A 13,693-nucleotide genomic window follows, 5' to 3' on the forward strand; every position below is an offset into this window, starting at 1 on the left:
CAGCAAGCCAAGGCCTACTTGGCCAGTATCGGTGCTGCCTTACCGGCCTTTTCTGCCGCAATGTTCGCCAGCTTCTGTAGCTTTTCGGCGCGTACTTGGCGGAAGTATCGGAAGAGCAGGATGAAGGAGAGCTCGATGCGCTCCTTGGTCATCATGAGGAAACCCTGGACGAGCAGACCCTTGAGAATCTGGGGTCCGATGCCCTTGAATAGCGCCGCCGGGCCTTCGTGTTGTATGATGTACTGCATGACTTCGGTGAAGGACTTGAAAGGCTTTCCGTTCCTGGCTGGTGGAGGTTTCGATTGAAGACCGACTTTCGCGACGATGAGCGGTTGGGTTGCGATTGTGGCAAGCGTCTTGGACATGGCTCCGATGACTGACAGATGTTAGTAGCTTTCCTTGACTTGTGAGAGTGGCCATGGCTTACGGAACGCCTCGAGAGGCTTCAACGTCTTCTTTCCTGGGTACATGACTTCCCGTAATCGCTGGTACGCTCCGTATGTGATTGATGGGTTGATGACGAGCACCAGACTCGCCCTGAGTCCTCGCCAAAGCCCCGTCCAGCCGTCATCGCCGTTAACCACGTCCATAGCCGTGGCGATCATGCCCTTGCGCTCCGCCTTGCTCATGGTCTGTTGCCTCGTCGTTACGACTGCGACCGGGATTGTGAAGAGCTGGGCGAGCGCTCCCGCAAGCGCTCCAAGGGAGAGTTCGACCGGCGTGCTCGGTGACGTTTGAAGCGTGCGGTTCGCCATGTAGAGGCTGCGTACAACGGTATACCAGTAGAAATATGCGAAGTTGGTCGATGCTACGCCGAGCAGAGAGCCTCCTATGCCGGCGTATAGTCCAGAGAGACCCTCCTGCGCAAAGACTTTCTGTAACGCGTCGATGGCGCCATTGTAGTGTTCGTGGTCGGCGGGATTGGGGTCGTTGGACGTAGGCGAGCGCTTAACCTGGACCTGTAGTCGCGTCTTGATCCTGAGGTCGTGTTAATATCTTTTCCTGCTGCCCAAGAAGGCTCGGGGGATTTGCGACGCACAAATCTAGGGGATAGACAAGGGTGTTCGCGATGACGGCACCAGCGGCGCCTGCGACAGCATTACCCCATGGTGGCAGAGTTTCTACCTTTGACTGGCCGGCCATGGTGGTGGTCGAGTACAGTTGCTAAGGCTTGGCGAAGTGTTGCGACTGCGAAGTGTGTGACGTGCGGAGGGTATGGTGTGGAATCTGCGATTAATTCGGACTATCTCATCATGACAGCAGTAATCTGAAGATTGGAGATAGCAGCATCGGAAGTTAGAAAAAGCGGGCAGGGGACGTTCATGGTGCCCGCAACGCGATAGCGCTGTCGCATGCATGGCTGACCTCTCCCGAGGTCCTAGAGGCCGAGGTTCAGGTTCGGATGACGACACACCCTGCTCCCTTGGACCTTCCTTCACCGCAGCCGCTGTCGATCATTCCGGTGAAAGTGAGCGAGCCGTGCCTGGCTGGCTGGATATGTCTCGCACGTGGAAGGAGACGTCTAGACTCGTCACCTATGTGCTGGAACTGGCTGTTCCTGCTGCGCCTGGCAGTCGCGACGGCCGTTTGGCAGGAACGTGCGTTGCGCTAAGACTTCCAGCCCCAGATCACAACATCACAACACCACAGCACCATCACAGCTTCTTAGTGCGCCTTTGACTCCACTTACCCATAGTCAGTCGCATCGCTATGGCACAACGCAAGTAGCTTCGTCGTCGCTGCTAGTATTGGTCATATTTCTCTTACCGTGTCCTGTCTCAAGCCATTCACGATGGCTGACCGGGCCGCTGAGATTGAGGCTTACAAAGCGGCCGCAAGCGTATGTGATACAGACAACTAACTTCTCGCTGCAACATCAAGTCCCGCGTTGTAGCTCCAACTAATCAAGCTACCAGGACTATCGCTCGCGGGTTGACAAAGCCGCTACCAAGGATGAAGCATTCAGTCTCGCAATTAGCGTGGCCGAGAACCTCATGGAAGCGATCCAACTATCGTCAAACCCAGACGAAAGGAAGGACCTCAAGGCGCAATGCAGCGAGATGTTGAGTCGTGCCGATCTCATCAAGGCCGCTGTATCATGGACACCTCTAGTCAAACCCCAGTCCTCAAACACCAGAGATGAGCGAGTTGGTCGATGGGCCAAAGACGTTGCCGGGACTGCGACTCCGGGCACAACCTTTGAAGACTCCACTACGCGTTCAAACACGTCTCGTTGGGCTCTTTCTTCGACTACAGGACCTATCGACGGTCCAGCAGCTTCAGGTAAATCATCAGCTTCTTCGTTCTCAGCATTCGTTCATCAGTCAGATCTCTCTTCTGTCGTCCCTTCTTTCCAGCAAGATGCGCGCCGAGATCTAATGCCGCTTATTGATCTTTCGGATGACGCCTTTCCAATCGATGTACCAAGTGCAGTCACTGATGCGTCACACGAAGATAGCTCAAACGCCAACATTGACCGTGACAACCATCCGAAGAACGGACACGAATCCGTGTTGAATTCATCTGCAGTGCCACAGCCCTCTAGCGCAGAGTCTCAGCCTGGAGTACCCGAGTCGCAAACAGCAGCTCTAACGCCCTCAACCGCACCTCATTCTCAGATACACAGGCTACGAGAGCCGATTTCGAGCAGGAAATTACCCACAAAAGAAAGCATCATTTTGTTGAAGGCTTCGACAGTCAATGGCTTCAAGTTTCCACCTTGGGACAAGACTCCATCTGCGGATGAATTCGTATCCGAGGGCGAGGCAGCCTACACGTACGTTACCCGATGGTCATGTCGGGGTCATTCAGACATACTGATAGCGACAGGGATACACGAGATCTGAGTCTGTCTTCATACCAACAGCAGTTCTTTCTCGGTTGGCTGCGTGCCAAAGAAGCTGTGCCGCCACCGTCGCAGTCTCCTAGCGATAGGGCTAGTATCGGACCCTTGATGTCTAGCACGAGGCCTCTGGATCTTGTACAGGATGCAGCTTCAGATTGCTCGGTGGTCACAAGCTTATGCGCTGGTATTGCTCGCTCAGAACGCGGTCACGATCAGGTTTGCCAGTCTCGGAAATTCTGCAGTCTCGGTGCTAACTGTGGCAGATGCTCACGAATAAGATATATCCTTATGACAAGCACCTTGGAAAGCCCTTAACCTCGTCTAATGGCAAGTACATCATACGACTCAACTTCAACGGCTGTTGGAGAAAGGTGGTTATCGATGATCGACTACCTGTCTCAAAGACACATCGACTGCTTCATGTCTTCGACCGCCGTAATCCAGCACTATTATGGCCAGCACTGCTTGAGAAAGCATACCTGAAAGTCCGCGGCGGTTACGACTTCCCTGGAAGCAACTCGTGCAGTGATCTCTGGACATTGACCGGCTGGATACCGGAACAGGTCTTCTTGCAAGAGTAAGTTGTTTCTTCTCTAATCCCAAAGCTGACCATACTAACTCTTATAGGGCCGATACGGTTCCAGATCAGATATGGAAGCGCATACACAACGCCTTCATGTATGGTGATGTTCTTGTCACAGCAGGTACTGGCAAGATGTCGACCAGGCAGGAGCGTGAACTTGGTCTCGAGGGCCAACACAGTTACGTCGTGCTGGATATGAGGGAGACAGAGCATGATCGACTGTTGCTCGTCAAGAATCCATGGGTCGAAGGCAAAGGCTGGCGCGGCCCTCGCCCTTCGGCTGTGACGGCCATGGATCCGCCTGCGTCTACCTCCAGTCGTGGTTCTAACTACAGCCTTGAGAGTTATCACAGGGATAGTGTCCCCACTCAGGATCGGCCGCATCCAACGACATTCTGGATTGGATTGGAGCAGGTCATACAACACTTCGAGAGCCTGTATCTGAACTGGAACCCTGGCCTTTTCCGCTATCGACAAGACATTCATTTCGAGTGGAACATAGAGTCATCGTCGCCAGGCGGCTGCATTGTCAAGCATCCACAATTCGCCTTTACGTCCAAAGGTGCTGGACCTGTATGGTTTCTCCTTAGTCGCCATTTCCGGGACGTACCAGCAGTCACCAAAGAGGAGTCAGATGCGTTCAACGACGGAAGCATTCGCCCCGACACTCAAGTCAACACCCACGGGGATACACCGAAGGGGTATATGAGCATATACATCTGCAACGGGCAGGGAGAACGCCTATACATAAAGGACACATACCTGGAATCGAGCGACTACGTTACTACACCGCAGTGTCTTCTTCGCAGTGACGCGGATGCCAACTCGACATACACAGTAGTGATTGATCAAGACGACTTACCTCCATCACTGTACACTTTCTCCTTGTCTGCGTTTGCGAACTTCCCAATCACACTGGAACAGGCGGCACAGCGATACCCTTTACAGAAGACCGAGGAAGGCGCGTGGACAAGGCAGACGGCCGGTGGTGGTACGGACTCATCGAAATATTTCGACAATCCTCAATATTCGCTCACTGTCCGCGAGCGCAGCTCGCTAGCCATCTTACTCACCAGCACGAATCATGAGCATCCCCTACACGTCAAACTTGCTCTGGGATACGGAAAGAGGTTATATCGCTTGCAGAGTCGCGATGTGCTAGCAGACTCGGGTGACCACCGCAGTGGATGTGTTCTCGCAGAGATCAAAGACCTTCAACCAGGCTCCTACACGATCATTTGCTCTTTGTTTGAAGCTGGTCTGACTGGTGACTACCAACTCCGAGTTGACAGCACAAGCGAGGTGGTGTTGAAGCAAGTGCCGCGCGACGGGGCGGGATTGCTCTCGATGAAGCTCGCTCCGGCGTGCTTTGGTGCCAGCATACATAAAGTTGCTGCCCCATTGTGGCCTAGGCGCTTAGCGTCGTATACCATCATCGCCAGGTTCTCGAAAGCAACGAGCCCTCGCGCCGTCGATTTGGGCAAGCTAGCGCGCAGTCCGTTCCGATTGAGTGTCGAGATGGGTCGAGGCCCGGAGCGCAAGTTCATCATCGCAAGTGAGCAAGGAGAGTACTCTGACACTGCTACGGTTCGGTCCGAGAGCGTCAACATCGACCCGAAGCTCGGGATGCAAGGCGAGCTATGGCTCGTTCTTGATAGGCTGTCAGGCTCTGGGGGACCGGTAGAGGAATGGTACGACGTGGAAATCTACACCGACACGCCCAAGGCCTGCGAGATTGGCGTATGGCGGGAATGGGATGACTGATGACTTTACGATAGCGCAAGGCACGATGGACGGCGTTTGGGGGTGGCCGACGGTCATTTGCACTGTCGATCAAATCGATCACGCATTAGTATGCACGACTGGAACTTTGGCGTCGTCGTGTGCATTTATTGGAAGCGAGAACGTCAGGGTGCACCATCACGCTTGAGCTGATGGATTTGCGTCTCAGTAAAATAGATCATGAGTTCTCTTACACATCTCAAGCGGTTCCACGTGTGTAAAGTAGGCTATTTGTCGTTGTGAAACCTGGTAGGGGTGAGAAGTCGGTGGCGAGACTGCACCCAATCAAGCGATGCACGATCTGTTATGCATGTCCCTATTGCGCGTTTCGACCTTGCAGCAGACGCGGCATGTTGGGATTAGAGGTACGATAACGGCACGCTAAGCAGAAGAACAGCAGCCCCTGCAACTTGAAGATAACCATCCAACTTGCATGTGCATGCTATTTTCCATCTGCTACTGCTCCCCTTCTCTCTCCACTACCCCGCTGCGACCAGGTTGAAGGCTATCGGCTGCGCTACGTCAGAGCTCCGGCGCGTGCCAAGGGAACCCGAAAAGCGCACCGCCTCAACACCTGACGACATCATCGATCGTTACCTAGATATAGCTTCGCGCTCCTATCTCCACTTGCGATTACTCTCTTGAGTAAAACCCACATCCCAGCAACCATGGCGGACCTTGCGCCAGAGAAGGCCCAACCGGGCTCTGCAACCACGTCCGCCCTCAACTCGCGGGACAACTCGCGGGCTGCCACACCTTCAAGCGCTGCCGTCGAGAAGGCTCCGGATGACAGCTCCAAGTTCAAGACCTTCCTGGGCATTTTGAGGAGGTAACGTAGCACCATCTGGTCACAGCAGACACGCGAAAGCTAACTCCGTCCTTCTCCAGGTTTATTGGCGTCTCTGACCTCGCTGCTGTCCGCTTCTCCCTCCCCGCACAACTCCTCGAACCAAGGCCAAACTTGGGTACGTTATATGAATATAGAACTGCGATGGCTAGCCTCGCAAGTCGCTGAAGCCGGACTATCATCTGACAGAGAGCAGAGTACTGGCACTACTTGGACAGGCCCGACACATTCATCAGGTTAGCATAAGCCAGACGCACACTGCAGAAGTGGTTACTGACCTCCACAGTATCGGAGATTCGGATGATGATCTGGGGCGCATGCTGGGGTGCTTGCGCTTCTGGTTTACCAAGGACCTGGTATGAGGCACGCCTCGGCGAATAAGGCATAGCTAATGCTGGAACAGAAATACGTCAAGGGCAAGCCTTGCAAGCCCTACAACTCTACTTTGGGCGAATTCTTCAGGGTACGCTTCCGTCGGAAATTACACGAGCTGGTTACTGACTCTCGCAGTGCAACTGGAAGATCGAAGACACCCACCCGACCCTCAAGACCCCCAACTCGGCTCCCTCGAGCGCCTCCAACAGCGTCAAAGGCGATGGCAAGACCGTGACTGTCTCCTACCTCACCGAGCAAACCTCCCACCATCCTCCCGTGTCCGCCTTCTACGTCGACTGTCCCGAAAAGGGCATTAGTGCGCGCGGTTATGATCAACTGAGCGCCAAGTTCACCGGTACAAGCGTACGAGTGGTGGCTGGAGCGCACAACTTGGGTATCTTCATCACTCTGAAGAACCGAGGCAATGAGGAGTACCAACTCACTCACCCAGCCGCCTACCTTGGGGGTATTCTGCGAGGTAGGCTATGAGAGCAGACGAGTACTGTGAAGGTGCTAATCTTTTTACAGGATCCCTCAATGTCTCTGTCGCCGACAGCTGCTTCGTTACCTGTCCAAAGACTGGACTGAAGGTTATCCTGGAATACCAGGAGGAAGGTTGGCTCGGTCGATCACAGAACAAGGTCTTGGGTGTCATCTTCAAGTACGACCCCAACAACGATTCGATTACCAAGATCAAGGATGTCTCGGAGAAGGACGTTCTCGCGCGGATAGAGGGCAACTGGCAGGACAAGGTCTACTATACCCTTGGCAGCAAGCCATTTGCTAAGGTTGCTGTAAGTACACTGAGCGGCGGTCTGAATCACAGCCTAACATGAAGCAGGAGAAGAACCTCATCATCGACCTTAACCCGCTTGATCCCGTAGCCAAGATCGTCCCACCGCTCGAGCAGCAGCTTCCCAACGAGTCCCTCAAGTTCTGGGACGGCGTCACGAATGCCATAGTAGGCAAGCAATATGGACTGGCGACGAACCTCAAGACGGAGATAGAAGAGAAGCAACGGCAAAAGGCTGCAGAGCGAAAGGCGGCGGAGAAAGAGTGGAAGCCACGATTTTTCACCGGCGCAGTCACACCTGTCGGTAGACCAGACCTCACCAAGGATGGCGAGGAAGCGCTCAAGGGCCTGCACGCAGAGAACTATCAACTGCCACCAAACGAGGAATACGCCGCGTTTTGATCGAATCCGCTCGTTTCGCATACTTACCTTGGGAAGAGATTGCAGAACCCGGACGAACCAGTACAATAGGACCTTCACTACGATATCCATTACATCTTGACACTTTGGGGAACATGACACCCTCATTTGGCATCATTTACAACTTCGGCACGCGTTTTGTTGGTTAAGAAGGGGAGCATGGCTAGTTCGGCGTTCCGTACATAACATTTGGGGACTTACACATATGGTGTCTGTGTCTCTTCTGTCACGATTATCTTACGAATAGATCTCTCAGACTGCTTGCCTTGTTAGAGGCTTTCTGTCGGTTGACGCCCTTCAGTGGGAACTTTGACTCATCGAACGATCATCCAAATGCGCCTACTTTATTCCCACGCAACAGTTTGAGCAAGCTACCGCGACCAGTTTGAAGAGAATGTAGAAGGCTAGGTGGCAGGTGGAATATGACCCACGTGCGAGGGTGTGTATGAAGTCTACGAGGTGCATTAAACCCTTGTTGTTTGGACAGTTCGGTTTACATGTAAACTCCAGAACGGTGTTTTAGCTTGAGTTGACGAGACACGAATTGAGAGTTTGCCTCTAGCTTGCTGAGTAGAAGGAATCGAACAATGGCTTATTCCATCTCTTAGCTTCATTGTCTTGATGTAGTCCCATTACAAGTCAGTCAAATTCATCGAGCTGGCTAGACTGTTGCCTCGTATGCATATCACGCGTATAAACATATGTGCGCGCATTTGTTCTGCGATTTCTCACGTCGCAACGACGCATGATGTCGAAAAGACACTGTTACGCGTTAAGGAAAGGCAAAAAGTACGCGTTGTGCTGTGTTCTGATTTTTCGATTGGTTTGGTGACACGCTTTATTCAAAGATATCCGTCCCCAATAACACAGAGTTCGTGTTCGTATCTACATTGGCGATATACATCACCAAAGCAATCTGCGTAATAATCACTGGGTTCGTCACATTACGCGGTTCATTCATAAGTTCTAGTATTTTATTGGATTTTTTTGTACGATTTTGATGTGGGTTTGATGCCTACCCAAGCGATGTCGCGACAGGATCATGAGTCGAAGAGACATACTTGAGCGGCCTTGAGAAAAACAGTATCGCGAGCTCCAAATGACAGCTGCATGACGAGCCGCCGCGGTGGATCTGCAGGCGACGATGGAAGATCTAAACAACGCCGCCGGTGTCCGCCACGCAATGCAATGCCATCGCCCTTCGTAAACGTGCTATGATCTGTAAACCATCGTACGCCACAGACTTCGCCAGTACTAATATACACAAGGATATACACAAGGTACTACATGCCATATCAAACGCAACCAGTGCTGCGCATGTGAGTGTGGTTGAGCAGGACGTCGTAAAACACCACCTCGTAAACGTCCGGGGAAAGCAACGTCATTAAGCGATGTCGTGATACAAACAGCGCAATCACTGCAAACCAGCCTTGTTGGTCTTGACAGTGTGAGGAATAGGCTTTAGGATGCCCTTGTTGTCGCCAGCACCTAGAGCTTCGCCGTTGGACCATCCCATCCTCATCATCAAGGCATGGCCCTTGTTCTCAGGACCGAGCTCTGGCGCATTCGCACCGACAGTCTCGCCATCTTTGTAGCCCAGTTGAGGACGGGTGCGCGCACCACCTTGCTTGTGCTTGACGGTGGAATACTTGCCCGGACGGCCGCCACCACCACCCTCAGAGTAAAGAGGACCTTTAAGGCGTTTCTGGAAACCCTTCTTCGCAATCGCAATATCGAATTCGTCGTCCGTATAAGTGCGGGTACGGTTGGTCTTGGACAGGATGGTGAACCTGTCCATACCACTTCCCCGAGAACGCGAGTTCAGGTTGAAGAATGAAGCAGCTTGGTGGACGGTGGCGCGGCGATAAGCCTCCATGGGTGGGAGAGACAATGTCTGCATGTCGCCTAGCAAGAACTCACGAAGCTCTTCGACAATGTCTTCCATATCGATGCCACCCTGGTACTTGACCTTGAGGTTGGGGCCCTTGCCCTTGCGACCTAACAAGCCTTGTTGACGCAACTCTTCGCGCTCGGCCTTCTTCAGACGCTTCTTGGCCCTGTCATTTGCCCACGCGCTTTGCAACTGCTCGTTCAGATCTGAGTCATCCAACTCTGGCGGTGGCTGACCACGCCGACCCTTCTTTTTGGGTTTAAGCGATGGGCGCTCAGTGTCCATGATGTCAAAGCCGCCATATGGATCCATCTCGAGGGCCGCGACCATAGCAGAAGCGGAGGGGAAAGTAGGTTCTCTCTTGCCCCGACCGCGTCCCTTCCCCTTTTTGTTGGACCTGCCGTAACCGCCATATGAGTAGTTCTTAGATGGGCCCGATCCATCAAAATATTCATCGCCACCATAGAGCATCACTTCGTCGCCACCTAGGCCGAGCTCTTCTTGCTTCTGCAAGACCTTCGCAATGGTCTCATCGTCCCAATCTTCAGCTTCTTCATCTTCGTCGTCCTCATCCTCGGAGTCGTCCTCGGAGTCGCTGCTGGAGAGCATTTGCTGCTCACGCTCGTGAGCTTCTGCCTCAAAAGCTTTGATCAGTAGCTTCTCGTCGCCAGACTTGAGGTGTGTAGGTGAGATCCAGCGAGCTTCGTCTATTATCGAGTCTTCGTATACGCAGAGATATTGGAGGCCACTCTTGCGCATGCGTTTTGATAGAATCCGAACGACTTTGTCCGCGACGTCTGATGCAGTGTCCATGTCGTCGAAATCCTGCAGCATATCTGAGTCCCACTCCTCAGTGCCATCGCCTGCATCTTCGTTGCCACCGTCTTCGCTTCCCGATGCTGACTCCCAATCATTATGACTGCCCGCATCCAGATCCATCTCACGACGTGCGAAGCCAGACGAAGCCATCATATCTTCGGTAAGACCAAACTCCTCCATGTTCTGCATGTAGTCATCTATCGCGGCGTCGCGAGGGTTTACCTCGCCGCGCAGATAGGCGTCCATGTCAGGGCGGGCATTGCCAGGCAACCATCCGACATTTGGTTTGCTCCGGTGTTGCCACTCGGTAGTTGTGCCTTCCCACGCGGGTCTACCTCCTCTTCGCTTTGAAAACTGGGTTTGATCAACGTCGTCGGCATCAGAGTCCACCTCTACCTCCAGCTGAGATGTAGCGTTCCCTCGAATGCTAAGCTCAACCGATACTGGAAGCTTGGCTGTCGATGCCACGGATGTATTGTCGGTAGTAGAGGCAGCGGTGAGCTCGGGTGTCTGAACAGATGGCGTCTCTGTTGAATGAGTCGGCTGTGATGGTCGCGCCGTCGCGTGTGCGGATGATGTGGGTGGCGGCTTCGCAGTAGAGGTGGCTTTGGGTGCCTGTTGAGAGGACGAGGTGGCGGCAGGCGCAGCTGGTGGCTGGTTTCCACGGCCTCTGAATAGCACTTCGTCGGCGCTCGAAGATGAAGCCTCAGAAGGCGCGGGCGAGGGACTGCGAATGGCCATGTGTGCCATTGCTGACGTGTTGTCGGGCGTGGAGGAGGGCGAGGATGGTGTGATGGATTCAGCGCTGGAATCAGATGAGACCTGGGCCGTCTCTGCGTCGGGCGTGAGTTTCTTCAGCGTGCCTTCGAGGTGGCCGGCGCTTATGAACTCGATGGGCATGTGTCGCAATTTCTTGCCAGCTTCAAACGCAGCGGTGCGGTGACTTGACATCCATTTCGCCTCGTCTTTGAGGGAGAACCTTGAGGCGGTCGCGGCTGTAACGGTCAATACAGCCCAATCTCAACGTGGCGATTGGGGAAAGAGCGCAAACGTACTCTCCTCATGTACTGGCCATGATTGGTATGAGTGGCGTTTGGACTGCGCGCGCTGCGGTGTGCCCTTGGCCGAGCCGCCTTTGGCCTTGCTCTTGCCCTTTTTGCCCTTCGACATAGCGACAGCGGTGCGACAAGCTTTGCGCGGTGGAAACGAAGGAAATTACGGAAAGAACGGTGTTGGGGAGGGTTTGGAGATGATGCGCTCTTCGATGTCAAGTCGCGAGTGGCGCGGGGCTAGCAATGATGCGCAGGGTTAGCTTAGCGGAGCTTATGACGATGGAGCCGCTGGTTATCGCTCCTCTGGAGATGCATGGACAGTGCTGCAGCTCCTGAGCATGGAAGTCATGGTAGAGTGAGTGAATGAAATGCGCTTGAACTGCCGTGATGTATACATGGGTTGCGCATACTCCGGCCAACGCATTCCAGAAGCGTGATTGCCACGCAGTGACACGGCCAGGTGATAGCACCGCAGGCCCCTCCCCCGCGGGAACCGTTCGTAGAGCCGCATCTGACCCTCTGCAGCTGGCTGCACCAACTCTCGAAGCTCGACATCGTGTTGCTACTTTACATCAACCCACCGTCTGGTATCGTGGGTATGTGCAAATAGTCGTGGCAAGTACGAACGCATGCAGTCAGCTCTAGGCAACCTCATCTCGGGACCTCCGCATCACCTCCGCACCCATCGTCGCCCTGGCCACAACACCTTCTGTTGCAGTCATCATGCATGACTTCGAGCGCGTCAGCCGCAACATCGTCCGCACCTTCTACGACCCTCCGCCCACCAACGACTCCAACGACCCCATATGGCTGCTAGGCCAGCGTTACGACCCCCGGCCGCCGCCGTCCAAGCCTACACCCACTGATTCCCCAGCTGCCGGGACGCCTGCACCCACGCCCTTGTCCGAACGCAACGAAGACGAAAGCTGGATAAGAACCAGCATCGAAGAGTCCGAACGCAAGGAAGCTCCAAATGGCGAGGATCCAGCACAATATGGCAACTGGCCCTCTGCCTTCCTCGACGACTTCGAGTCGCGCATCTGGATGACCTATCGGTCTGGCTTCGCACCGATCCAGAAGAGCCAGGACCCCAAGGCCACAAGCGCTATGAGTTTCCGCGTGCGCATGCAGAACCTCGCCTCGCCTGGATTCACGTCGGATACCGGCTTTGGCTGCATGATCAGGAGCGGGCAGTGCATACTCGCCAACGCGCTGCAGATGCTACGTCTGGGACGGGACTGGAGATACCAAGAGAAGCCTGATGTGCCTGAGCATCACGAGATACTCTCGCTGTTTGCCGACGATCCAAAAGCGCCCTTCTCTATCCACCGCTTTGTCGAGCACGGCGCTGCTGTGTGTGGAAAGTACCCTGGCGAGTGGTTCGGTCCCTCAGCCGCAGCACGGTGCATTCAGGATCTAGTGCACAAGTACAAGGAAGCTGGACTGAGAGTATACGTATCCGGTGACGGCGCCGACGTGTATGAAGATAAGCTGAAGCAAATCGCCGTGGACGACGACGGAGAATGGCGACCTACGCTGATCCTCGTCGGCACAAGGTTGGGCATCGACAAGATCACTCCAGTGTATTGGGAGGCGCTGAAAGCGAGCCTGCAGATGAAGCAGAGCATTGGCATTGCAGGGTGAGGCGCAACAAGTGTCTGTCATACTTCGAGACGAGTTATACTAACTGTTCACAGCGGCCGCCCTTCAGCATCACATTACTTCGTAGCCACGCAGGCAAACAACTTCTTCTACCTCGACCCCCATAGCACGCGCCCGCTCTTACCGTATCGCTCTCCTTCGGTATCCACCGAAGACCAGGAAACAACAACTCCTTCCACACTAGAAGCTTCAGCAACATCCACCTCATCATCCACAACCATTGTCCCTTCAACGAACTCATCCTCTTACTCTGCCGAAGAACTCGCGTCTTGCCACACGCGCCGCATCCGCCGTCTCCAGATTCGCGAGATGGACCCCTCCATGCTTCTCGCTTTCCTCATAACGTCACAAGAGGACTACGACAACTGGAAAGAAGGCGTTCGCAGCGTGCAAGGCAAGAGCGTGGTGCACGTGCAGGACAAAGAGCCAGCGCCGCGAGGACAAGAAAGAGAGGGTGCTATTGACGAAGTCGAGAGCTGGGACGAGGATGGCTTGCAATAGGCAACTGCCATGTTGATTGTTATGGCGTTTTCTGTTGGGTCTCGCAATGATATCATACACGGGTACATGCATGTCTGGAGTTACGGGATTCGAGGGTTTGGTTCGTGTATATCCGTAAATGCC

General features: G+C 54.0%; 5 protein-coding genes across 5 annotated transcripts; 3 read left to right on the plus strand and 2 right to left on the minus strand.

Moving 5' to 3' along the window:
* Positions 1 to 14: 14 nt before the first annotated feature.
* J4E93_000407 (uncharacterized protein) lies at positions 15 to 1,143 on the minus strand (the record flags this gene model as incomplete). The annotated part of the gene is made up of 3 exons (XM_049338367.1): positions 15 to 376; positions 428 to 978; positions 1,040 to 1,143. The coding sequence occupies 3 exons, from the start codon at positions 1,141 to 1,143 to the stop codon at positions 15 to 17; spliced, it is 1,017 nt and encodes a 338-aa protein (XP_049204252.1).
* A 649-nt stretch (positions 1,144 to 1,792) lies between these two features.
* Positions 1,793 to 5,192, plus strand: J4E93_000408 (uncharacterized protein; the record flags this gene model as incomplete). Its single annotated transcript, XM_049338368.1, has 5 exons — positions 1,793 to 1,840; positions 1,917 to 2,776; positions 2,830 to 3,061; positions 3,109 to 3,422; positions 3,473 to 5,192. 5 exons carry the CDS (start codon positions 1,793 to 1,795, stop codon positions 5,190 to 5,192), a joined length of 3,174 nt encoding a protein of 1,057 aa, XP_049204253.1.
* Positions 5,193 to 5,878: 686 nt separating this feature from the next.
* J4E93_000409 (uncharacterized protein) lies at positions 5,879 to 7,627 on the plus strand (the record flags this gene model as incomplete). Its single annotated transcript, XM_049338369.1, has 8 exons — positions 5,879 to 6,039; positions 6,099 to 6,175; positions 6,251 to 6,293; positions 6,344 to 6,413; positions 6,461 to 6,520; positions 6,568 to 6,910; positions 6,961 to 7,226; positions 7,274 to 7,627. The coding sequence occupies 8 exons, from the start codon at positions 5,879 to 5,881 to the stop codon at positions 7,625 to 7,627; spliced, it is 1,374 nt and encodes a 457-aa protein (XP_049204254.1).
* Positions 7,628 to 9,059: 1,432 nt separating this feature from the next.
* J4E93_000410 (uncharacterized protein) lies at positions 9,060 to 11,525 on the minus strand (the record flags this gene model as incomplete). The annotated part of the gene is made up of 2 exons (XM_049338370.1): positions 9,060 to 11,350; positions 11,411 to 11,525. 2 exons carry the CDS (start codon positions 11,523 to 11,525, stop codon positions 9,060 to 9,062), a joined length of 2,406 nt encoding a protein of 801 aa, XP_049204255.1.
* A 605-nt stretch (positions 11,526 to 12,130) lies between these two features.
* Positions 12,131 to 13,570, plus strand: ATG4 (Cysteine protease atg4; the record flags this gene model as incomplete). Its single annotated transcript, XM_049338371.1, has 2 exons — positions 12,131 to 13,047; positions 13,105 to 13,570. The coding sequence occupies 2 exons, from the start codon at positions 12,131 to 12,133 to the stop codon at positions 13,568 to 13,570; spliced, it is 1,383 nt and encodes a 460-aa protein (XP_049204256.1).
* Between the last annotated feature and the right edge of the window lie 123 nt (positions 13,571 to 13,693).

The sequence above is a fragment of the Alternaria ventricosa genome (assembly GCF_023758065.1).
Source record: "Alternaria ventricosa strain BMP 2768 chromosome Unknown scaffold_1, whole genome shotgun sequence".
NCBI classification, from domain to species: domain Eukaryota; kingdom Fungi; phylum Ascomycota; class Dothideomycetes; order Pleosporales; family Pleosporaceae; genus Alternaria; species Alternaria ventricosa.